The sequence below is a fragment of the Symphalangus syndactylus genome, chromosome 3, assembly GCF_028878055.3.
Source record: "Symphalangus syndactylus isolate Jambi chromosome 3, NHGRI_mSymSyn1-v2.1_pri, whole genome shotgun sequence".
Taxonomy (NCBI): domain Eukaryota; kingdom Metazoa; phylum Chordata; class Mammalia; order Primates; family Hylobatidae; genus Symphalangus; species Symphalangus syndactylus.
The window spans coordinates 73,663,408-73,688,193 of record NC_072425.2 but is presented as its reverse complement, the minus strand read 5'-3'; the positions used below and the strand labels follow the sequence as shown (position 1 = coordinate 73,688,193).

At 39.1% G+C, this 24,786-nt stretch overlaps 1 protein-coding gene across 23 annotated transcripts in view; it reads right to left on the bottom strand.

Moving 5' to 3' along the window:
• Positions 1-24,786, bottom strand: part of TRPM3 (transient receptor potential cation channel subfamily M member 3) — a 943,194-nt gene that overhangs the window by 262,417 nt on the left and 655,991 nt on the right. For 16 of the 23 annotated variants that reach the window (XM_055272296.2, XM_055272299.2, XM_055272285.2 and 13 more), the window contains exon 6: positions 23,354-23,525. In XM_055272296.2, coding sequence (XP_055128271.1) covers positions 23,354-23,525 — 172 coding nt within the window. Of the gene's footprint in view, positions 1-5,427; positions 5,503-23,353; positions 23,526-24,786 lie in introns of all 23 variants that reach the window. The other 7 variants (XM_063636996.1, XM_055272294.2, XM_055272295.2 and 4 more) reach the window with 1 other exon arrangement.

Below are 24,786 nucleotides of genomic sequence, written 5' to 3'. Positions count from 1 at the left end.
CAAGTGACATTTCCTACATACCTAAGTTTATGAACAATAATTCATATACCCTATAAGAGTTCTTATTACTTGAATAATGAAAAAATAAACAAAAGAAAACAAATCCCGCTTTACATGTGCAAAAATAGAATCTAAGAATGGAAATAGAAAGATGAAGTGAACTTTCTACTTCTCCCCAAACTCTTCATGCAGGCACACCATGTTTAATTGCTGCTTGTTTCTCAGCCTCCCCCAGGATTTTATAATAAATTCTAACACGCACCAGAGTCAGTGTGCACTTCCTCTGTTCTCCCTCTGGGTGGAAGAAATGCTGCTAATGAGGAAGGGCTCAGCTCAGATTTGTTTGATGACCAGAAAAGCTGACTCTTCAATCTTTTCCTCCCTGTTTTAGCACAAGCACACCTGTTTTTTCACCCTGCCTCGTTCCAGCAGGAATTGCCCAGTACCCCATGTGAACCCAGAGATGCCAAGGCTCCTTAGCTAATGAGAGATCTTGATTCCTCTGCCTGCGATTTAGGACTTGAATGTTTGCCTGCTGGGCTGCAGCACATGAAACTCATTACGCAGCTTTGAAACCTGGCCTCCAACACAGAATGAGAACAGCCTAGCCTGTTCATGAGGAGAAGGGCTGTTTGTTTCAGCTATGGGTGCCAAAAAAGAAAAAAAAAATCAACTGTTTCCTTATTTGGCCATTTTAGGGCATAAAATCTCTGTTCTCCTCATTTGCCTCAGGGGTTCATGATCTTGAGCTGAGGGTTCAAGGTTAACAAGTTTTTGGCCAGGGACAGTGGCTCATGCCTGTAATCCCAGCACTTTGGGAGGCCGAGGCAGGTGGATCACAGGGTAAGGAGTTTGAGACCAGCCCGGCCAATATGGTGAAACCCAGTCTCTACTGCAAATACAAAAATTAGCTGGGCATGGTGGTGCATGCCTGTAGTCCCAGCTACTGGGGCGGCTGAGGCAGAAGAATCGCTTGAACCCGGGAGGCGGGGGTTGCAGTGAGCTGAGATCATGCCGCTGCACTCCAGCCTGGGCGACAGAGTGAGACTCTGTCTCAAAAAAAAAAAAAAAAAAAAGAAGTTTTTATTCTGTTAACAGCTATGACAACTTTATTAGTGACATCTGGAAGCACTATTTATAGTCATTTCCCAAGCCTATATGAATGATTCTTCAGTTTTACATCCATTAGTTTCAATGACTTGACATGATCTAAATATTTTGAAGAGACAAATAATTACAAATCCTAAGAAGGGCCTTTGAAGGGTCCTGTGATAAAGTCCCTGGTTTTAAGATGATTATCTCAAGCAAATTAAAATCTCAGCTCACTTTTCTTTAAGATCCCCACGGAATGAGACACCTTATCTTCCCTAAATATGTCTCCCTATAAAACTGTTGATCATGGCAGAAAAGTGCTCAGTCTGCATAAGTTTTGCCATTAATTTTCTGTGTGTCTAACTTTCTAAAGTTAGCCATGCATTTCCAATGAATGGAATGATCCTAATCTGGACTGAAAAGCAACCATGGGCAATTATCATTTTGAATCAATGGAGGAAAATCAATAGTTATTTCTTTTTCCATGGAAATGGAAATACTGAGGCCATGGTGCAGTGGCTGCTGTAAAATATATATCATTAGACTCTCTAAATTCATAGGATAAAAATGATTTAACAACAATCATGATTCAACAGGAACACAGTCAACTTTCTCAGACTAAACGCTTTTATGCCCATGAATTGGAAGTATGCATGACGGTCTTTGCCTGTACATATTGCTATTTATTTATCCTGAGTCGTTATTGCTTTATGATTTGTCCTTTTTTTATAGCTTTTTAGTATCTAATCCCTTCTATTACATCTTTGTGTCAGGTTGGAAATCAGAGCTACAAATAAAGCCAGGGAAATCAAATAGTGATGCTTATAATAACAAGTTATTGAGCACCTACTTGCATAGGCTAGGCACTATGCAAGGTTTTCAGAATGACAACAATGAATAAGACACAGGCTGTGCTCTATAGGATCTCACAATCTACAGAAGATGGGAGACTGTGAAGGCAGATGGGAGACTATGAAGGCTCCATTCTACCAAAAGGAGCTGTATGTGGGAGAGGCTGATATAGAGCTCAGCAAGAGCATGGAGGATGAGGTGAATGTGGGCCCAGGAGGATACCAGGGAATGAGTTGGAAGGAATACTAGGGATGGGAGTTCTGATAAGATTACAGAGAGGAGAAGATTTTTAATCTGAGACTTAGAAGAAATGTAGGTCTTGGCCAGGTAGTTAGAGTGAGAAGAGAATGAAATTTTAGCATATGTCAGAAAGAGACAAAACCACATCCAGTAGGGTATATCATTTATGGGAAACTGTAAGTATCTTGAAATGGGTGGGACATATGATCTACATGGTGTTATGTTAGGAGAAGAAGCTATAAAAACAGATGAAAAATATGAAAGGTAGTTAGCAATGAAATAAGGAAGATATTGGGTTCCATCAAGATAACAGGTTCCTATGTTATACTGGGAACCTATTGTATCCGACCAACAACAGTAAACTTTGCTGACTTTGAGATCAAAATGCCAGTCAAACATTTGCAACTCAAATCCTTCTAATCTGAAAAGGGAACTGAAAATTCTTCCCTGAATGTAAAAGTGTCTAAGAAGTCTTAGAATGGTGGACACCTCTCCTGTTCAGACCTACTTGTTTATAAGAACTATCCCAGTCCCTGAACAACTAATTCCAATGTAGTAAAGTCTCTTTGCTGAAAAAACGGAGGTCTTTAGCTTGAATAGGAAAATGGGTGAGATAAACATGACAAGTCAATACCAAGAAACCAGTTTCACTAAAATTTGCTCTGTTCCCTCAAAGTTATTTTTTTGGCTTATTATCTTTATTGACAAAGTAACTTTTCATTAACAAGCATGACAAATATTTCAGTTACACAGCCAACTGTGTCAAGTCGTTTCATATAATAACAAAGCAGGGATATAGATTGTGTTGTTTTCTCCACACAAATTATTCATTAGAGGGAAGACCCTCTAAAAGGCAGGGAAAGCTTTAAACATGCTTACTTGAAAGCACCTGAAAAATGATGTAATTACAGTCTAAAGTGAACTGAACATCAATTTGGTATTTGTGTTTTGGAAGGCCTTTCCCTTGACTGTTTGAGGCAGTAGAAAGTTTGGGTGATGGGGCTGAACAGATTATAGCACCCACAGAAGGCAATAAGATGTTCTTGATATGCAGTCATGTGTTGCATAATGACACTTTGGTCAATGACAGACCACAAATATGATGGTGGTCCCATAAGGTAATAATAGAGCTGAAAAAGTCCTATCACCTAGTGACATCTTGATGATCCTGACCCTGTGCAGGCCTAGTTTAATGAGTGTGTTTGTGTCTTCATTTTTAAGAAAAAAAGTTTAAAAAATAAAAACATAAAAAATTTTAAAAACAGAAAAAAGCTCATAGAATAAGCAAACGAAGAAAATATTTTTGTATAGCTGTATAATGTGCTTATGTTTTAAGCTAAGTACTACTGCAAAATAGTCAAAAAGTTTTAAAACATTAAAAAGTTTACAAAGTAAAAAAGTTACAGTCAGCTAAGGTTAATTTAGTTTTGAAGAAATAAAATGTAAAAAATAAATTTAGTATAGCCTAATTATACAGTGTTTATAAAGTTTACAGTAGTGTACAAAAATATTCTAGCACTCACTCAGTGACTCACCCAGAGCAGCTTCCAGTCCTGCAAGCACCATTCATGGTAAGTGCCCTATTAAGGTGTATTATTTGTATCTTTTATACAATGTTTTTACTGTGTCTTTTCTATGTTTAGATACACAAATACTTACCATCATGTTACAATTGCCTAGAGTATTCACTACCGCATAGTAACATGCTATACAGGTTTGTAGCCTACAAGCAATAGGCTATACTATATAGCCTAGGTGTGTAGTAGGTTATACCTTCTAGGTTTGTATAAGTACACTCTATGATGTTCATGACAAAATCACCTAACGATTCATTTCTGAGGATATAGTATCCCCATGGTTAAGCGATACATGACCTGTCCAGGGGAATCTTTGCTTCCTTTTCAAGTCACATGGTTTGGACCCAGAACTATTAGTCTTTGAGAGTGTATTTCACTCCTTCCTAATTCCAGAGCTGCCTGGATGAAGTTCTACTATGACCTTTAACATATAGTGTTTTTTCATCTCTCTCATGGGACAGTTATGGGCCCAATGATGGAAAATTTCATGTCATGGTTATCCCAATGCATTTGATGATGGTGCAATGATCAAAAAAGATGCCAGTGATGACAATTGAACGTCCCTTTGCCTTCCCAGCCTCCTTCATATATTCTCAGGCATAGGATGACAAAGGGAAGTCCACGAGTCACATGAAGAAAGACTGTAGCCAAGGGTACACGATCAGGAGGTCCTCTGCTTGCCTCCACCCTCACCCTCCTCTCCATCACCCTGTCCTATGGGTACACAATCAGGAGGACCTCTGCTTGCCTCCACCCCCACCCTCCTCTCCATCACCCTGTCCTGTGGGTACACGATCAGGAGGTCCTCTGCTTGCCTCCACCCCCACTCTCCTCTCCATCACCCTGTCCTGTGGGTACACGATCAGGAGGTCCTCTGCTTGCCTCCACCCCCACCCTCCTCTCCATCACCCTGTCCTGTGGGTACACGATCAGGAGGTCCTCTGCTTGCCTCCATCCCCACGCTCCTCTCCATCACCCTGTCGTATTTCTTCCTAATATTGTTTCTCCACCATCTTGCAACTAACCACCATCTTCTTCCCAAAGTTTTGCTTGATGACTCATTCCAACTGAATCAATGCTCAACCTATATTTGGCACAGAGTTGGTGCTCAAATTGTTGCTGAATGAAATAATGACCCTCAAACTCTCCAAGGTAACAAAATTTTAGGGGAGCCTTTTTAAAAAAATGAGATAATGCTTCCATGTGTAGGATGAAAGGAGAAAGTATTTTGGAATTATGTCAGCCTAGGTTTGCACCCAGCTGTCCCACTAATTGGATTTAAGGCAAAGGCTTAACCTCTTGGAGGTGCCATTTCATCAACTGTAGAAAAGGAAGATAATAATCCCTATCTTGAAGGGTTTTGTGAGTATTAAAAGAGATAGTATATATGAAAATGCCTAGCATAGTGCTTGGAACCTAAATAAATACTTATTCCCTCCTAGAAGTATCCCAGTAGTGCTGCCAAACTGTCCTGTATGGTATCTTTAGGATGATAAATAATAGGGAGTAACTAATTTCTGATGTGGTTGAATGTCAGAAGAGATAGAGATAAAACAACAGTCACAGGGAGTGATACTGTTAGGAAATTATAAAGGAAGTGAAGACTTCTGTGGTTAATTTCTTGGAGTTTAAGAAGAAATTCACATTTTCCATTAATTATACTTACCAACTGAGTCTAACTGGCAACTACCCCAAAATGAATAAAACAAGCGGGAGTCAAGAGAGAAAAACGGCAGGCATCCTGTCAAAAAATAAAATCTTTGAAATTTCTACACCCTGTGGTTGCATACACATTTTATTAAAGCAGATGGATTACCCAATTTACATAAATTTATATACGTGATGGCAACTCAAGTTGCACACTGAAACCTATGTAGAGCATCACCCAGCCCTTCTGTACCAGCTATATCTTGTCTCATCACTCCTTCAACTGGACAGGTCCTTAAAAATCATAGCCCTTTGCTGGAGGAAGTATCATTCTTTATTCTTTTCCAGACTAGATACCTTCTGTGGTGTGGAAAGGGTCAAATGAGTTAATATCTGTTAAGTGCTTGTACTGATGCTTAGAACTTAGTAAAACCTCAAGAAATCTTAGTTGTTGTTATATTAATTATAATGATAATTATGAATCTTCCAATTCTGTGTTTTCCAGGAGAGGATAGGAATTCTAGTTTCAAGTGTTTAGCTACTTTTGACTTAAAAGAAGTATCCATTTAGAGGCTAATCTACCCAGTTTCTTTTCTTTTCTTTTTAAAAGAGGAATTGAAACAAAGCTAATGTGTTACTCAACATGCGTAATATTATTAATTGGACGGATTCCTCTTTCTCTCTCTGGCCAAGGTATAGATACAAATATATCTACATCTATGACTATATCTACATATCTTCCAAAAAAGTCATCAAAACCATTTCAGTATAATTGGCAGGTTTCCTACCAATTTGGTTATTCTTTCCCAAACTAGGAGATAAACTTAATGGTAATATCATATTTCTGGAGTTGCTAAGCAAGCTAGCCTTTGGTCAGATGGTCTCAGAGGAGGACCCCATGAGTATGAACAGCTCTGCTCTGCCTTCATTTTGTTCCTTCCTTAGAAACAGCATTAAGGGAATATCCCAAATCCTCAAGTTAGGTCTCTAGACCCTAGCTTCCTAGGATCAAGCTAGACTTCGAGAGCAGCCTCACTTGTGGCAAATATTGGGAAGTAGGAGTCTGGCAGCTGGCAGCTGGCTGGTGAGAGGCATGTAGGAACTCACCCACTTTTCATGAAACATCAACATCACTTGGTTATATGTCAGCACCCATAGCCTGGCAAAGCTGCCTTCTCATAAGAATGTACTCACTCGGAAAATGCAAAGCAATATCCCTTGAAGCACAGACTCTAAGGGTTGGTTCCTCTGGATTCTCAATAGTTTGTAAAATGGCCAACCAAGAGCAACTACTGTATGTTTTCCAGAGAGTTCCTAATTAACGTGTTTCTGAGGACATAAATTCGGCTTTTAAGCACATACTCCCCAGGCCGTTCTACCACTGTGTATGGCAACTAGACTGCTGGCTTAATACTATCAGCAAAGTTTCAAATAGACAACGCCACAAATCCTCCTGGAAATTTAGCACAAGCACTTGTTAATTGAACCAAGCGCAACATTGGCTTAGCTATGTCTTTCCTGCAGAGTGAATGGCATGCTGGTATTTTCTTATTTTTCCCCCAATTATCAAACCCTAATGAACAAAAAATTGAGTAACACTTTAGTGAAGGTCAAGCAAGGTGAGATTAGTGGTAATATGGTTAAAAATGGAAATCTCTGGATAGCAGGTATGTGTTGTGTCCCCAAATTGTCTCAATATTTTCTTAATTACCCTTCAGGACACAATAGAAGAAAAATAGTCTTAAGGGGGAAAATTAGGAATAAAAAGTAAAACTAAGGTAGAGACACAAGGCTGTGCAAAGAAGAGCAGACAAGGAGTTTAGAGTTCAGGTTCAGATAAAAGCTCTACCAAGGTAATTCACGTGATGAATTTAGTCGGAACATGTGACTGTGATTTTTTACAAGTGGCTTTCCTATCTGCAAGATGAAAGCAATGAGCTAAGTGATGCTGATTGTCTGAATTCCTGTAGCACCTTGTATTACTAAAGGGCACTTAGCGTCTACTGCTTTGTACTATTCACAATAGCAAAGACATGGAATCAACCCAGGTGCTCATCAGTGGCGGATTGGATAAAGAAAATGTGATGCATATATACCAGGAAATACTACGCAGCCATAAAAAAAAATAAAATCATTATGCCCTTTGTAGCAACATGGATATAGTTGAAGTTGGAGTCATTATCCTAGGCAAATTAACATAAAAACAGAAACCCAAATACCACAAGTTCTCACTTATAAGTGGGAGCTAAATCTTGGGTGCATACAAACATAAAGACAGGAATAATAGACACTAGGGACTCCAAAAGGAGGCAAGGGCTGAAAATCTTCCTATTGAGTACTGTGTTCATTATCTGGGGTGATGGGATCAATAGAAGCCCAAACCTCAGCATCATGCAATATACCCTTGTAACAAAACTGTACCTGCACCTCCTGAATCTAAAATAAAAATTAGAGAAAAAAAAACACTTGCTACTTTATAATGCAGCTCTTTGCATACAGAGAGGCTGTAGAGCACAGTGGTTGAGGCATGGACTAAGATGCATACTTCTTGAGTGTGCTATTTACTAGCGATCTGACCTTGTGCCTCTTTGTGCCTCATTTTCTTTCTGGTAAATGGGAGTACTAAAGTTATCCCCTTAAGTGTTGTCATAAGGACTAAATCAGTTATTTCTTGTAAATTGTTTGGAATAGCATTCAATCAACACTAGTTATTACTAACTTATTTGTAAGACTAAGCTCTTCAAGGATACAGCTATACCTTATTTATCTTGCTACCCCTACAGTGCCTTGAGCATTACAGATGCACAAGCAAATACAGTAGAGAAAGCACTTAATAAAAAGTACTGTCAAGAGAAAATATAACAGTATTGCTTTGGGTAGAGGCAAGATTTATGGCAAAAGTTATTCAAAGCAAGACTGTGCTTAAATCACAGAGCCCTCAGAAATGATGCTGCATATCTACGACTATCTGATCTTTGACAAACCTGACAAAAACAAGAAATGGGGAAAGGATTCCCTATTTAATAAATGGTGCTGGGAAAACTGGCTAGCCATATGTAGAAAGCTGAAACTGGATCCCTTCCTTACACCTTATACAAAAATTAATTCAAGATGGATTAAAGACTTACATGTTAGACCTAAAACCATTAAAATCCTACAAGAAAACCTAGGCAATACCATTCAGGACACAGGCGTGGGCAAGGACTTCATGTCTAAAACACCAAAAGCAATGGCAACAAAAGCCAAAATCGACAAATGGGATCTCATTAAAATAAAGAGCTTCTGCACAGCAAAAGAAACTATCATCAGAGTGAACAGGCAACCTACAGAATGGGAGAAAATTTTTGCAACCTACTCATCTGACAAAGGGCTAATATCCAGAATCTACAATGAACTCAAACAAATTTACAAGAAAAAAACAAACAACCCCATCAAAAAGTGGGCAGAGGACATGAACAGACACTTCTCAAAAGAAGACATTTATGCAGCCAAAAAACACATGAAGAAATGCTCAACATCACTGGCCATCAGAGAAATGCAAATCAAAACCACAGTGAGATACCATCTCACACCAGTTAGAATGGCCATCATTAAAAAATCAGGAAACAACAGGTGCTGGAGAGGATGTGGAGAAATAGGAACACTTTTACACTGTTGGTGGGACTGTAAACTAGTTCAACCATTGTGGAAGTCAGTGTGGCGATTCCTCAGGGATCTCGAACTAGAAATACCATTTGACCCAGCCATCCCATTACTGGGTATATACCCAAAGGACTATAAATCATGCTGCTATAAAGACACATGCACACGTATGTTTATTGCGGCACTATTCACAATAGCAAAGAGTTGGAACCAACCCAAATGTCCAACAACAATAGACTGGATTAAGAAAATGTGGCACATAGGCCAGGCGCGGTGGCTCACGCTTGTAATCCCAGCACTTTGGGAGGCCGAGGCGGGTGGATCACAAGGTCAGGAGATCGAGACCACGGTGAAACCCCGTCTGTACTAAAAAAAAAAAATACAAAAAATTAGCCGGGCGTGGTGGCGGGCGCCTGTAGTCCCAGCTACTCGGAGAGGCTGAGGCAGGAGAATGGCGTGAACCCGGGACGCGGAGCTTGCAGTGAGCCGAGATTGCGCCACTGCACTCCAGCCTGGGCGAAAGAGCAAGACTCCGTCTCAAAAAAAAAAAAAAAAAAAAAAGAAAATGTGGCACATATACACCATGGAATACTATGCAGCCATAAAAAATGATGAGTTCGTGTCCTTTGTAGGGACATGGATGAAAGTGGAAAACATCATTCTCAGTAAACTATCGCAAGGACAAAAAACCAAACACCGCATGTTCTCACTCATAGGTGGGAATTGAACAATGAGAACTCATGGACACAGGAAGGGGACCATCACACTCCGGGGACTGTTGTGGGGTGGGGGGAGGGGGGAGGGACAGCATTAGGAGATACACCTAATGCTAAATGACGAGTTAACGGGTGCAGGAAATCAACATGGCACATGGATACATATGTAACAAATCAGCACATTGTGCACATGTACCCTAAAACCCTAAAGTATAATAATAAAAAAAATAAATAAAAAAAAAAAATTCCCCCTTCCCATACAAAAAAAAAAAAAAGGTATAAAGTGAAAAGCGTCACTCCCTGTATTTTTTCTCCCACCTCAAGTCTCACTCCCTGGAAACTGTAACTAATCAATGTTCACCTGTGTCCTTTCAGGTATTTTTTTTTTTATAAGGATATATATGCAGTTTTAAGAAAACATAATGTGATTATACTGAACATACAGTTGTATTACTGTACAACTTTTAACTTGAGGACAGAAAAAAACATACCCTTGAATATCTTCTCTATGAGCCCAACAGAGGTATTACATTATTCATAATAATTTCAGAGTATTTCACTATATATTGACATATAATTTAACTAGTTTCTTACTGAAGAATCTTTAGGCTATTTCCATTTTATTACTGTAAACAATATTGTGGTAAATATATGTAAAATGAATTTCTAGAAGTAAAATTATGAGGCTAAAGGGTACTTACATTTCATATTTAATAGGGGTAGCCAAATTGTCTTCCAAATAAGATTGCCCTATTTATGCACCCACAACAAATGTGTAAGCACATATTTCTATATATACATAATGACACTCAATGTTTTTAATCTTTGGCTTTTGCCAATTTGATAGGTTAAAAATTGTTTTAATTTTCATTTATTCAATTATGAATGAGGTTGGGCACTTGCATTTTCTTTCCTATGATCTTCTTGTGGATAGATTTTGCCCACTTTCCTATAAGGATTTTAATATTTTTCTTTTTGATTTGTAGATACTCTTGGCATATTATGGAAATTAGCTCTTTGTCATTGTTGTGAATATTTTCTTTGCATTGCCACTTGCCTTTTACATTTGTTCGCTGTATTTTCTGTAGGGTTTTTAAACATTTGTTTATTTTTCTACTGAAACCTAGCTTGTGTGAATGAAAAAGTTCCAATAGCTATGAGTTTGATATTATGAGATAATGGAGGAAAAAGATGTTAAGCCAGAAGCTGAGCCAAGAAATTGTTTTACAAGAGTACAGTGAGAGAAAAGGCAAGGTTTATTTTCAAAGTGCTTGCTTGTGGTTTCACTAAATCTAAGACAACAGATACTCCTAGGCTTTGTTCACTTAACAAGATGGAAAGGAAATCTCAGCTGTCTATAGAGCTACCATTTAGGTTTCATTGAATAACGCAAGCTAAAATTATAAAAAAAAAAAACTAACTAGAGTTGGATTCTGTGTATCTTGATCTCTAAAACAAAGTGAGCCAGTTAACTATTTACTAAGAGAACTCTAGCTAGTAATTATCTTTTCATAATTGTCATCAGCAAACACATCCAATTATACATTTACTGGCATTCCAAAGGCTTCAAGAGCCCTTCAGGACGGTCTGTATCTTGCCAAATCATTAGTTATCACTTAGGTGTTATTAAAGTATAAGAATGTCAAGTTAGATAATTGGTATAAGAATCCTTTAAATCCCTCACAAACTCATCTGCTCATCAGAGTCTCCTAAAATGTTTCAACAGTCAGAGGATGGCTGCTTTTATTCCCTAAGACAGGTCTCTTGTTCTTTTCCCCCAAGAGGGCCAAGACCCAGTTACAACATTTATTTTCCAGGATGGATTTGAGAGGCTGGCCAACCTCCATTCTACCACCTGCTGCCAAGATTACTGGCATGTGTAGGTGACATTAGAATTATCTTCCAGGATTCACCTTAGAAGCATGAACATCAAGAGTACAGTGTCATAGAAACATTTCTATTTATTTTTAATATTTTGGAACTTAAAATGTTACCAAATGATGTGTAACAAAATATGTGGTAAAGGGTCCATTAGGGAATGCACATGCATTATGCATGGTGCTGCATATGCAATTATTATTTTGAGGCTAAGGGGATCTGTTTAGGTTTGTTAACTTAAAAAGTTAACTAAACCAGGATGGTCTAAAATAATCTATATCTTTTTAGGCAGTTTGTCTCAATCTGATTTCCAGAGCTAATGCAAGACTTATCACTAAAAAGTTCACAGGTAAAGAGCAAAAGGGCAAGATATGACTTGCAGCTGCAGGAGCTATTTATGAGTGAGGTTCTTCAATGAACACGTTAGAATACACAGACATATCTTATTTATGAGTGGCGGATACATTTTATCTCATGTGCCAACTCCAGCCAACTCTTAATGACCATCTGTCTCTCAATATCTAGTCTTCCTTTCCTTCATAGTGATAGGATTTTAGCTGGCTATGTGTTTGTCCAGGATAAAGACTACATATTTCTAATCGCCTTTTAGTAAGGTGTTAGCATGTGACAAAATACTGACACATGAGATGTGAGCCAAAATGGTGTGTGTGACTTCCTCACTGGGCCTTTGAAAGGAAGGGTAGGGCCTCCCCTTGCTCTTTTTTCCTGATTGCTTCTGGCCAGAATGTAGATGTGACGGTGGGCTCTCATGGACCATGCAAACAGGAATGCCAGAGCAAAGGAAATGAAATGAGTCCTCACAGGAGTGAGGCACCCACATCAGAGCTGAACTCATGTTCAGAGTAACATATGAATAGGAAAAACTCCTGTCTCATTGAACCATCTGTTATTTTGAGTCATTGTTACCGTGGCAGAAACTGTGTCCTAACTAAGGCTATATGGTTATTAGCTGTACCGAGACTGAGCGGGGAAAGTGTCATGCTAGGTTGGCAGTGTTGGGTAAGAGACCTGAAGATCTCCTGCCAATCTAATCTCTTACTACATGAATACACAAGTTACTCCAAAATGGAAAACTCCCCAGAAGAAATTCTCATTAGAAACTCATACCTTCCTTTTGTCATCTTCCTGTCTTTCTGTGCTACTGCAGACCACTCAGTCTTGGCCTCTCTTTATTTAGTATAAATGCAAAGAAATGAGACTTATTTAACCATCATAAGAAGAATAAAAATAAATGTCACATTTCTTTTATATTGTTTATTCATATATATAATCTTTAAAAAGAGCTTCCCAGGAAACTACATATTTATTTCAATCATGTTGCCATTACTAAAATATTTTTGGTGTTTTTTTTGAACTGTTACATCTGTTATAATAAAGTGACTGGGTCAAGTCACTTAAACTCTTTTTTGAACATTTGTTGTGCACGACATTAACGTCAGTGTTGGCGTCAGAGATATTGGTAAATTTATTGAGGATGTCAGCGGTGCTTGTTAGATAACCTCTGTCAGATTCCCGTGACAAATTTGCTTCATAATTTAACAAAAGAAAACTACTAATACATATAGGGTTTTTACTATATAGTCCAGGGAAATGAAAGACATATACCAGAAATGGAATGTGAATTTTTGAAAAGCATGATTCATGAATTTATTCATTCACTCAAGATTTATATTAGCCCCCCGGCCTATTTTCAAAATAATTCTCAGTAATTTATAGATTATATGTTAGAATTCTCTTTGCATTCAATTTAGTAACTCTTTATTCTGCTAGAACCTTGATTTATTAAATGATATCCTGGGCAATGCCCTCGAGTTAGAAGGCTGTCCAGGGACCCACAGGTAAAGCACCCACATTTCTGGGACCTTGCCTCTCCTTTAAGTCAGCTAATAAATGTGGATTATAGGATTTCCCTGAGCATCAAGGACTCTGACAGGAAGGTGCCAGCTTTGAGCACGTTTCTGGAGTTCCTTAGCCTGAAACATACAAAGGAGTGGTGCTAAGAATGGGTGCCGCCAAGTTGGAAATTCTGATCTGATTTACTTCATGAGTTAGTTCTGCCTGTTAAGCAAGTCGGTGTGTCTCTTCCCATGAAAAACAGCCTCCTATAGCTATTATGGAAGAACGTCAATTCAAGTATATTTAGTTTTCAAATATGCCGAGAGCTCTAATATGGACAATGACTTTTGTCCTCATCTGGGAGACAACACGTTTAAGATTCAGTGCAAGTGAAATTAGATATGAGGAAGAACTTCCCAATAGCAAGTGACGTTAGGATTTGAAGGAGGTGCCAGGGCTGATGTCCAGCTTGCTGTGGATTTAGGACGCCAGAGGCTTCACGGGTTTGTTAAATACTATAAAGACACATGCCCACGTATGTTTATTGCGGCACTATTCACAATAGCAAAGAGTTGGAACTAACCCAAATGTCCAACAACGATAGACTGGATTAAGAAAATGTGGCACCTATACACCATGGAATACTATGCAGCCATAAAAAATGATGAGTTCATGTCCTTTGTAGGGACATGGATGAAAGTGGAAAACATCATTCTCAGTAAACTATCGCAAGGACAAAAAACCAAACACCGCATGTTCTCACTCATAGGTAGGAATTGAACAATGAGAACTCATGGACACAGGAAGGGGAACATCACACTCCGGGGACTGTTGTGGGGTGGGGGGAGGAGGGAGGGACAGCATTAGGAGATATACCTAATGCTAAACGACGAGTTAATGGGTGCAGCAAAACAACATGGCACATGGATACATACGTAACAAACCTGCACATTGTGCACATGTACCCTAAAACCTAAAGTATAATAATAAAAAAAAAATACGTATTTTGAATCTCACTGCGATTCACTAGTAACATTTCCTCTACATATGTCTTTACACTTGTACAGGCTACCTTAGAAGGGTGTGGTCCTGACAAGTGAGGAGAGGGTTATGGGAAAGATTTAGAAAAAACAAAAAGAAAACTTAGGGTAACATGCTCGGAGTAGTGTCTCCTAAGAGATGCTGTTGGTGTCTGGGCCAGGTGATTCTTCATGTGAGACTGTCCTGCAACTGTAGGATGTTAACATTCCTGGCCCCTCTCCCATGCCATTAATAAGCACCAGAAATGGTGACAACCTGAAATCCCACCTCTCGCATTTTAAAATGTCTCCCAGGGGAGGCACATAATCATAGATAAATAGGTGTGTTGGCTTAGGAACTTTATGATAAAACATATTTTTGCAGATATTTCTAAATACCAATATCCTCAAATACCAAATTTGATTATATTTTATGAATCCTGCAATCCTTTCTGCTACTTGTTTACTTAGCAATGCTAAGCCCATTTTAATCTGCTGGTTTAGAGAAAGGTACTCTAGGTGGCTTCATCAGATGAGGCCACACTCAAATGTCAGATATTACTCTAGGGTAAAGAAAAAAACAGAGCTTCAAGTTTTCCTCCAAGCAAACTTTGAAAGTAGCAAAAGCACTGGTTATGGAAATCAAAACCTACCCGGACACTCCATCAATTAATATTGCAAAATAGGTATATCTATAAGGTCTGCCATGGGGAAATAATCCCTTAGACTAGATTACATATGACATAGATTTCACTTTCAAGTAGGGAGATAACAAAGTCAGAAAATTCTAGCCTCATAATGAAATTTCCTATACCCAAGGTTGACATTCACTATATAATTAGATGTGCAATCCAAATAAAGTTTCCATTCAGCCTAACCTAAAATATAATTCAAAGGCAAAGGAATAACACCTCAATCAAATGGAGCCTGCAGACAACTAGATTTCTGTCCTTTTCTTCTAATCTTTTTGAATAAAATGGTAAATTACAAGAAAAAAATCTGTTATTGACTCAAATCTATTATTTCAAGATATAGTCTGGGTCAGTTCCTATTCAGCTCAAGTTCCTACACCTTCAACAAGTAGAGTACTCAAAAATCCTAATGCCATTTATGACTACTCTAAGATATTGATACAGCTTGGATTTTTAAAGAAAGCTTAAATTTTCTCTATTATTCTCTGTATACTGAGGCAGGAGGGACAACTACAGTTTAGAATATATTTCTTATTGCTGTAGTGACTAGGAAATTAAACTACTCTGTAACAAATAATAGAGGCATAGTGATATGTAGCAGAATCTAATTTTAAGCATCCACTTTTCCCTTTGAATCTTTCTGTAACTAAAGACAGTATAAGACTTCTTTTTAACAAGCAGAGCCAGGTTATGATTTGTTATAAGACTTTTTCATTTGTTTGTTTTTTTGTTTTTGAGACAGAGTCTTGCTCTTGTTGCCCAGGCTGGAGTGCAATGGCGAATTCCTGACCTCAGGTGATCCGCCCACCTTGGCGTCCCAAAGTGCTGGGATTACAGGTGTGAGCCACTGCACCGAGCCTGTTGTAAGACATTCTGACGAACACCTTGGGCTCTGATGGGCTTTGAGAGAGAAGGTCCAAGTCTCAGGTTGGAACCTATGGCAGTGAGGCTGTGTAGACATAGCACATGGCACTGAACCACCAAGAAGGCAGGAAAGGAATCAATGTTTTTGAACTGCCACATGACAGAATCATGTGTTGACTCCTTTAATCACAACACTGTGAGGAATTGTTATCCCTAGTTTACAGATGGAGAAACAAAATCAAATACAATAACTTGCCCGAGGTCACAGAGCCCTGACGATCTCAACTCCCAGGCTACCTGCCACTGTTACTTTATGCCACTAGCAACAGACAAAGACTTCCTCTTCTCCCAAAAGTTATACTCTTCTCTTTAAACCATTAAAAGAAAGTCACAGTTGCTGAAGATTTTTCTAATCTTGAATTCTAAGAATTGCAATGTAACATTCATTTTAAATAGTTTTTGGCTAGCTGAAAGTCGAATTTGCAACTAGAAAAGATGATTGTTAAATCTTTAAGATAAATTTCAGCATGCAATAGTGTATTTCTTAATTTTTATTTTTTGAAAGAATTATTAAAAAATTCTTAGACCAATATTTGCCATGATGCTGCTATTGAGTTAAGGAAATATTTTTAAGATTTAGCCTATGTGTGGCCAACATTGGTTTAAAAAATGCTTTTGTACTGAAATATTTATAAAAGAAATGATATGCTGTCTGGATTTCCTTCAAAATTATTCAGAAGAGGAAGTAGGTGGGTGTCTGGATAGAGAAAACAAGATTGGCCAAGGGCTGATAAATGTAGAGGCTGGATGATAGCTATAGGGTGGCTATAAAAACATTCCTTCATAATAATAATTTTATAAGAATTTTAAATTCTTATCAGGATACATAGATGCTACTTTCTGGAGTAGTCCCTTGGTATCCACTCTTTAGGCTAACATATGTTTATCGAGCAGCTACTATATTTCCAGCAATATATCAAGTTGGTTGAACTTATGTAAATATCTGAACAGTAAAATAAACATTAAAAATTATCTATTATGAACCTGTTTACTTAAACACTTTAAAGACGTGGGTCACTTTTGATAATTTACTTAACCATCTCTCTGTACATCAATATGCTCTTTTAGATTAATGATTTTATGTTATTTTAAATGTCAGGCATAACATTTTTTTCATTCATAGACACTAATGGTACTTTAGGGATACAGATACAGAGAGAATATATCGGTTTCTTTTTCTTGCCTCTCCATCTCTCTTTCCTACTTGCCAGATAAAATCCCACATTGATGCCTATTTTACCACTGTAACTGGACATGGCTGGAAAAAACCATACAACTCTGATGATTCATGCTGCTTTAAATTTACAACCATAAATACCAACAGTGCTGCATGAGAATTCTACATTTTCCTAATCTGTTCATTCTCCCAGTCTCTAAACTGACTGTAGTTGTTTTCTGTCCCTAATCTTCAACACCTTCTCCTCTTACACACTCCTAGCCAATAACCTCCTGTATTATTTTATGTAGACATAGAAGCTATGTTTAGAGAATCACCTTATCTTTCCACCAGAAAGTGTCCCTTCCTACCCACATCTGTGCCCGTAATTCTGTGCTTTTCCTCCTGTTCTTCATTTGTGCATGTTCTGTATTTCTGCGTGGAATCTCACCCCTTCTCAAAAACTTTGTACGAATTCCCTAGAGACTAGTCCTCAGCCTCTTTCTTTTCTGTAAATACTTACTCCTTAGGGGCTTTCATGTCATCCCATTGTTTTAAGGATACATTGGTGTCTCAAAGGATGACCACGCATCACCCTTGAAGTGTCTATTCCTTACCCTGAATGCTCAATTCAGTAGCAAGACCTCTTGAGCTCTATTTTCAAAATATATCTTAGGACAAAGATTTTATAATGCCATTTATACGAAGTACCTAAAATAGGCAAATGCATAAAGGTAGAAAGTAGAACTAGAGTGGCTACTAAGGGTTAGGGGAGGGGGTAATGAGTAATGGGGAGTTAGTGTTTAATGAGTACAGAGTTACAGTTTGGAATGATGAAAACGTTCTGGAGATAAATGGTGGTGATCGTTGCACAAAAACGATGTGAATGTATTTAATGAAACTGAATTGCACACTTAAAAATCGTTAAAATGGTAAATTCTAGGTTACGTATATGTATTTTACCACAATTTCAAAAACAAAGCTTTGTCTTCTCTGTGTGTGTGTGTGTGTGTGTGTAAGTGTGTGTGTGTTCCCCCAAGTAAGTCCCCTGGTATCTGGGTCTGTGCCTCTCTCCTACTTTGTACTCCAGACTTCTCCCTAACTGGGTCCTTGCTTGTCAAGATGCCCATGTGTCACTAACTGCCTTGATAATCTAGAAAGGGCCTGGTGTTTTCATGAATGGGATGTGATGTGTCCCTGACAATCTGCCAAAAAACTAGCATCTGATGGTGGCTTCTCCAGCATCTCTGGCATCCTGACCATCTGCCACGTCCTGCTCTTCAGCTCCGCAGTGCTGGGTTCTCCTCCTCACGGAGGCTAGGCTGCTGTCCTTAAGCCTCTCTGGGCTTCCCCTGCAGTGCTCTCCCCTACCCCATGCACACACACAAACACACACGCAAAATCTAACCACTTTCTACTACCTCCACTGCTGCCATCCTTTTTCAAACCAGTTATCTCTCACCTGCATTATTGCAATAGCCTGCTGAAGGCATTTCCTTGTTTTTAATCTTGCTCTCTACCTCAGTCTAATCTCTACGTACAATAGCAGAGTGATATTTTAAATAATAAGGGAGATCCGATAATGTCCCAGATCCAATCTTGGTTAGAATAAGCGCCAACTCTTTACCAAGCTTTCCCTGCTCCTTACTGAACACCTGGTGGCTTAGTTTCTGCTTTCACTCTCCACAGAATGCTCTTTCACAGCCGGCCGCTTGCTTCATTCAGGTTGTTGCATAAATGATACCTCCTCATAGAGGCCATTCCTGATCACCTAATGGAAACTGTCCTCCCAATGCACACGTGTGTATGCACACAAGTGCACAGATAGATGCCTTACTCTGCTTTATTTTTCTCGAAAGCACTTTTTAAAAACTATTGGCCATCACACAGTCAGTCGTTTTCTTACTTATTACTCTGGTTGCCCCCCTTGAGGTAAGCTCAATGAATTGTTCATTGCTGCTATTCTAGACCTTAACCATGACTGGAACTTAATAGGAATTCAATAAGTATTTATTTACTAAAGGAATGACTGAAATTGTTCCTTGCATATTAAATTTGAAGTTTAAAAAACTGTAGATGGAAGAGCATTGTGAGGCAGGTAACTGCTCATGTCTGAAAGGCTTCTCTTTTATAAACAAAGCCCATCACTAACTGATGATGATGTTTCAGTACTGACTGTTGGCTGTAGAAATGCTTGGGAGAGGAGGGACAATGAAAGTCAGAGGGTGGAGAAAAAGGTCAAACACTGGTGCTTGGAGTATGTTTTCAGTGATCATTGTCATGTTGATGAAAAGCATTTGTGAGTCTCCTGAACAGGATTCACTTAATGTTTAGGAGAAATATTCTTCAGAAGATTATACCATTTATGTAAGAAAACAGGCTCGTTGATAGGAAACTACAGTATGCAGGTCACCCCTTAGTGATGAGGGGGAATGGCACTTTAGCAAGGAAATGCTCGGGGGGGTTCACACCTCCCTGGGGCCATCCTGAGTGTAAGAGGTGGTAGACACTGTTATTGTGGCATAGTGTTTCATTTTCAGGAAATTGAATTCCACATTTGTAAATTAGATTTCCTAAACATCTGAAGCAGGAAATGAAAAAGTAAATGGAATTTTTAGGATAAACTTATAGAATAAAATTTTATTTTTAATTAATTAATTTTTTTTTTGAGATGGAGTCTTGCTCTGTCACCCAGGCTGGAGTGCAATGGCACGATCTCGGCTCACTGCAACCTCTGCCTCCAGGGTTCAAACGATTCTCCTGCCTCAGCCTCCCGAGTAGCTGGGATTACAGGCGCCTGCCACCATGCCCAGCTAATTTTTGTATTTTTAGTAGAGACGGGGTTTCACCATGTTGGCCAGGCTGGTCTCGAACTCCTTACATCGTGATCCACCTACCTCGGCCTCCCAAAGCGCTTGGATTACAGGTGTGAGTCACTGTGCCTGGCCATAAAATTTTATTTTTAAAAGGAAGAACCACAAAGTGTCCATGGCAGAAAGTAGATTTGCTGTTCTAAATTGCTGACTGAGGATTGCATTAAAAGTTTGTATTCTTCTGCCGTTTTTCATGTTAAGACCAGGTCCACTTTTTGCCTGTCTTTGTGTCTTTGTCGGTGCTGTTCTGGAAGCCTTTGTGTTCTCAGTGAGCATTTTCTGCTGTTAACTGAATGGAGACCTCAAAGGTCCTGCTTTGTCTACTTCAAAGAGCCTTGGTCACTCCCTACCCTCTAAGGAGCTTGCCACTCCGCCCAACTTTGGGGTCTGAGTACAGTAATGAGGGAAGTTGACCTAATGACTTATGAGTCATCCACTTGTAGGGTCACCCATTATCTCAGTTTGCCCAGACTGAGGGGACCCAGGGATTTGGGACTTTCACTGCTAAATCTAACAAAGTCCCAGGCAAACTGAGACAAGTTGGTCACCTTACCACTATTAAGTTCAGGTGTAGAACTGCTATAGGAGCTAACTCTTGACATTCACTACAGCTCATGCATAAATTTCTTACCTTGGGCCTTTTCACTTCCTGTGACTTCAGAATTTCTCCTGGGCTTCTATAACTCTCCTCTTACCATTTAATTATTAATATATTCACTGGAAGAGGAGCCTGTGGGCCTCTATGAAGCCACAAATACAGTGCCAAAAGTAAGTCCCGTGGTACCTGGATCTGTGCTTCTCCCCTCCTTTGTACTCTAGACTCCTGAGGGGTCCCTGCTTGTCAATGTGCCCATGTGCCACTACCTGCCTTGATAATCTAGCAAAGGTTTGGTGTTTCCATAAATGGAATGTGATGTGTCCCTGATGATCTACCCAAGAACTAGTATCTGGTGGTGACTCCTCCAGCATTCCTGACATGCTGACCATCCACCGTGGCCTGCTGTTCAGCTCCATGCTGCTGGCCTCTGCTCCTCAGGGAGGCCAGGCCACTGTCCAAGAGCCTCCCTGGGCTTCCCCTGCAGTGCCATCCATATATGCAGCAGCTCTGCCATTTCTGAAGAAAGGCACCCCTCCAGGCATGTACATTGCAAAAGGGCACTCCCTCTGGGATGATCAATTAGAAAAAGGCACCCCCTTTCTCTAGGCATTCTGGAAGGCACCAAGGCTTGACTAAAACCTAGGCTCGGGCTGGGTTTTAACTCCAGCTCCCATCCCCTTTGCTGGGTGCATAATGTACACAAACACATACCTAGGCCTGCTACCCACACTACTGGCTAACCAGCCCAGCTGCCACTAGGGCCTGCCACAATGACATGCTTTGCCTGTCTGGACTGATTTTGTCTTATTACCGAGTACTGAACTTGACTCTGAATTCATTCCTTGTTTCCTTGCTCTCATCCTCTTCAGCTTCCAGCTCAGTCCTATTTAAGCTCTCATTCTTAACCTGATGGTGTACAGAAAGTCATGCTGTAGCTTATAAAAACCTAAATAGATAACACTGATTACATAACATTTGCCCATTCTATCAAGTACTGTAATGGAACTCAATTTTAGTATTTACAGCAAAACCTACCACCCATTGATCACAGTGCTTTGTTACATTTGATCTCTGCTGGTCTCTGTATATTTTCTAGTCTTTTCTACTCTTTGTTTCCAGAAGATGTTCAGCTTGGGATAATAACACTTGTGTTTCTTCTTTCCAAAGACAGTTGGGGAAGGAAATTTCCTAATATAATTTTTATTTCAGACCTAGGCCAAAATTTATTATTTCAGGTTTCACTGTGAAAAATATGAAACCACAAAACATGACACTTAAACAGTAGCGGTCCGTAAAAGGTGGGAACAGAAAACAGAGTGTAGGAAGGAGAAGCTGTGGTATGATAAATCTAACATCCCAGTTTTTGGAGGAAGGTGGCTATGGCAATGAAGACCCATTTGGGGCAGGTGCAGAGAAAAATCTAGAGAAGGGAAAAGTGATTTGGAAAAGTTGAATCACAGTACGTAGAACCTCTGAAAACTCATCTAGCCAAAGGGAACCTTTTGTTTTTTGGAATTGTAGGCTTTGGAATTTCAATCAATTAGATCAAATTAATCTGACGGGACATCTAATTACCACAAAGTTTGAGCTTGCCATGCATCCTCACCTGTTACTTTATAAAAACAAATTGAATTTTATTTTGTGAGGCGGGACAGTAGATTGCTTTCATACCTAAATTGCATTTAAATGCAAGCCACTTAGTGATCTGTGGAGTGTTGCTGTTTTGATGATGCTACCTTTCAGTTAAAACAAACATTTACACAACAAATACAGCAAATAGAGATTCTTATGTGCTTAAGAGATAATATTAGTGTTAACTATGTACTATGTGGTTCACATATACATCTATCTATATCTAAATCCATATGTATCTAGAGACAATGAGTACATACTTAAAATACAGACAATTAAAATTTCATGAAGATAGTTTCACATGATGCTTTAGCTTAGAGAGTAAATGTTCAATTTCTTTGAAATGCCTTTGCACAGCTAGACTGGTGCTAAGATCAAAATCTGACTCTTTCGCCTTTCTGTTTAGCCACCAAAAAAAGCTTAATAGAAACATTTTCTCTTAATAAATAGAAACATTTCTGTTTAGCCACCAAAGAAAGCGTAATAAATAGAAACATTTTCACATGATGCTTTAGCTTAGAGAGTGAATGTTCAATTTCTTTGAAATGCCTTTGCACAGCCAGATTGGTGCTAAGATCAAAATCTGATTCTTTTGCTTTTCTGTTTAGCCACCAAAAAAAGCTTAATAAATAGAAACTTTTCTCCTGAGAGTACCATGCAGATGATGAAGGAAAAGTATGAAGAGAAAGTTTATCTGCATACACATACCCCAGATGGAGTTGAATTTTTCACACATGATACATAAGCTGGAGTCACTAATTGTGTAATTACTTCTTACGCCTCCAATTGTTCTCCTCTGGATGGCTTCCTCTCATTCTAAGCTCTGGCCCAGTAGAAATAAAGGTTCATGTTTAAAATTTGCTCAAGTTTTTATTACATTGCTGCATGGTGTACTTAAAGTTATTCACTTTCGGCATACTTCCTACGAGCCATGCTAGTGGGAATAACCGCTACTTACTTGTGTTTATCTTCTGGAGTGAAATATGCTTTTCCAGTTGTCTCCGAAGTTTCACCTCTGCTCCATATTTTCCAGTGGTCCCATTGTCAGCCAGAATGAAGTGGGAATGCATGCTGTTGAGAACAGTGAGCTTGCTCATGGGATTGGACATGGTCTGGTATGGCCGGACAACCTGCAGGGTATCAAATGGAAGAGGCAGAAGTCAGAAAAAAAGAACACAAGATATGAAAAAGAGAATCAGACAGAGGAAAGAGAGAAAGAAAGAACATCAGTTCTGTGGTACAGTGAAAGTACAGTCTACATTTTCTTCTTAGTATTGCTTTGGGTAGAGGCAAGATTTATGGCAAAAGTTATTCAAAGCAAGACTGTGCTTAAATCACAGAGCCCTCAGAAATGATGCTGCGTATCTACAACTATCTGATCTTTGACAAACCTGACAAAAACAAGAAATGGGGAAAGGATTCCCTATTTAATAAATGGTGCTGGGAAAACTGGCTAGCCATATGCAGAAAGCTGAAACTGGATCCCTTCCTTACACCTTATACAAAAATTAATTCAAGATGGATTAAAGACTTAAATGTTAGAGCTAAAACCATTAAAATCCTACAAGAAAACCTAGGCAATACCATTCAGGACATAGGCGTGGGCAAGGACTTCATGTCTAAAACACCAAAAGCAATGGCAACAAAAGCCAAAATTGACAAATGGGATCTCATTAAAATAAAGAGCTTCTGCACAGCAAAAGAAACTATCATCAGAGTGAACAGGCAACCTACAGAATGGGAGAAAATTTTTGCAACCTACTCATCTGACAAAGGGCTAATATCCAGAATCTACAATGAACTCAAACAAATTTACAAGAAAAAAACAAACAACCCCATCAAAAAGTGGGCAAAGGACATGAACAGACACTTCTCAAAAGAAGACATTTATGCAGCCAAAAAACACATGAAGAAATGCTCATCATCACTGGCCATCAGAGAAATGCAAATCAAAACCACAGTGAGATACTATCTCACACCAGTTAGAATGGCCATCATTAAAAAATCAGGAAACAACAGGTGCTGGAGAGGATGTGGAGAAATAGGAACACTTTTACACTGTTGGTGGGACTGTAAACTAGTTCAACCATTGTGGAAGTCAGTGTGGCGATTCCTCAGGGATCTCGAACTAGAAATACCACTTGACCCAGCCATCCCATTACTGGGTATATACCCAAAGGACTATAAATCATGCTGCTATAAAGACACATGCACACGTATGTTTGTTGCGGCACTATTCACAATAGCAAAGAGTTGGAACCAACCCAGATGTCCAACAACAATAGACTGGATTAAGAAAATGTGGCACCTATACACCATGGAATACTATGCAGCCATAAAATTGATGAGTTCATGTCCTTTGTAGGGACATGGGTGAAACTGGAAACCATC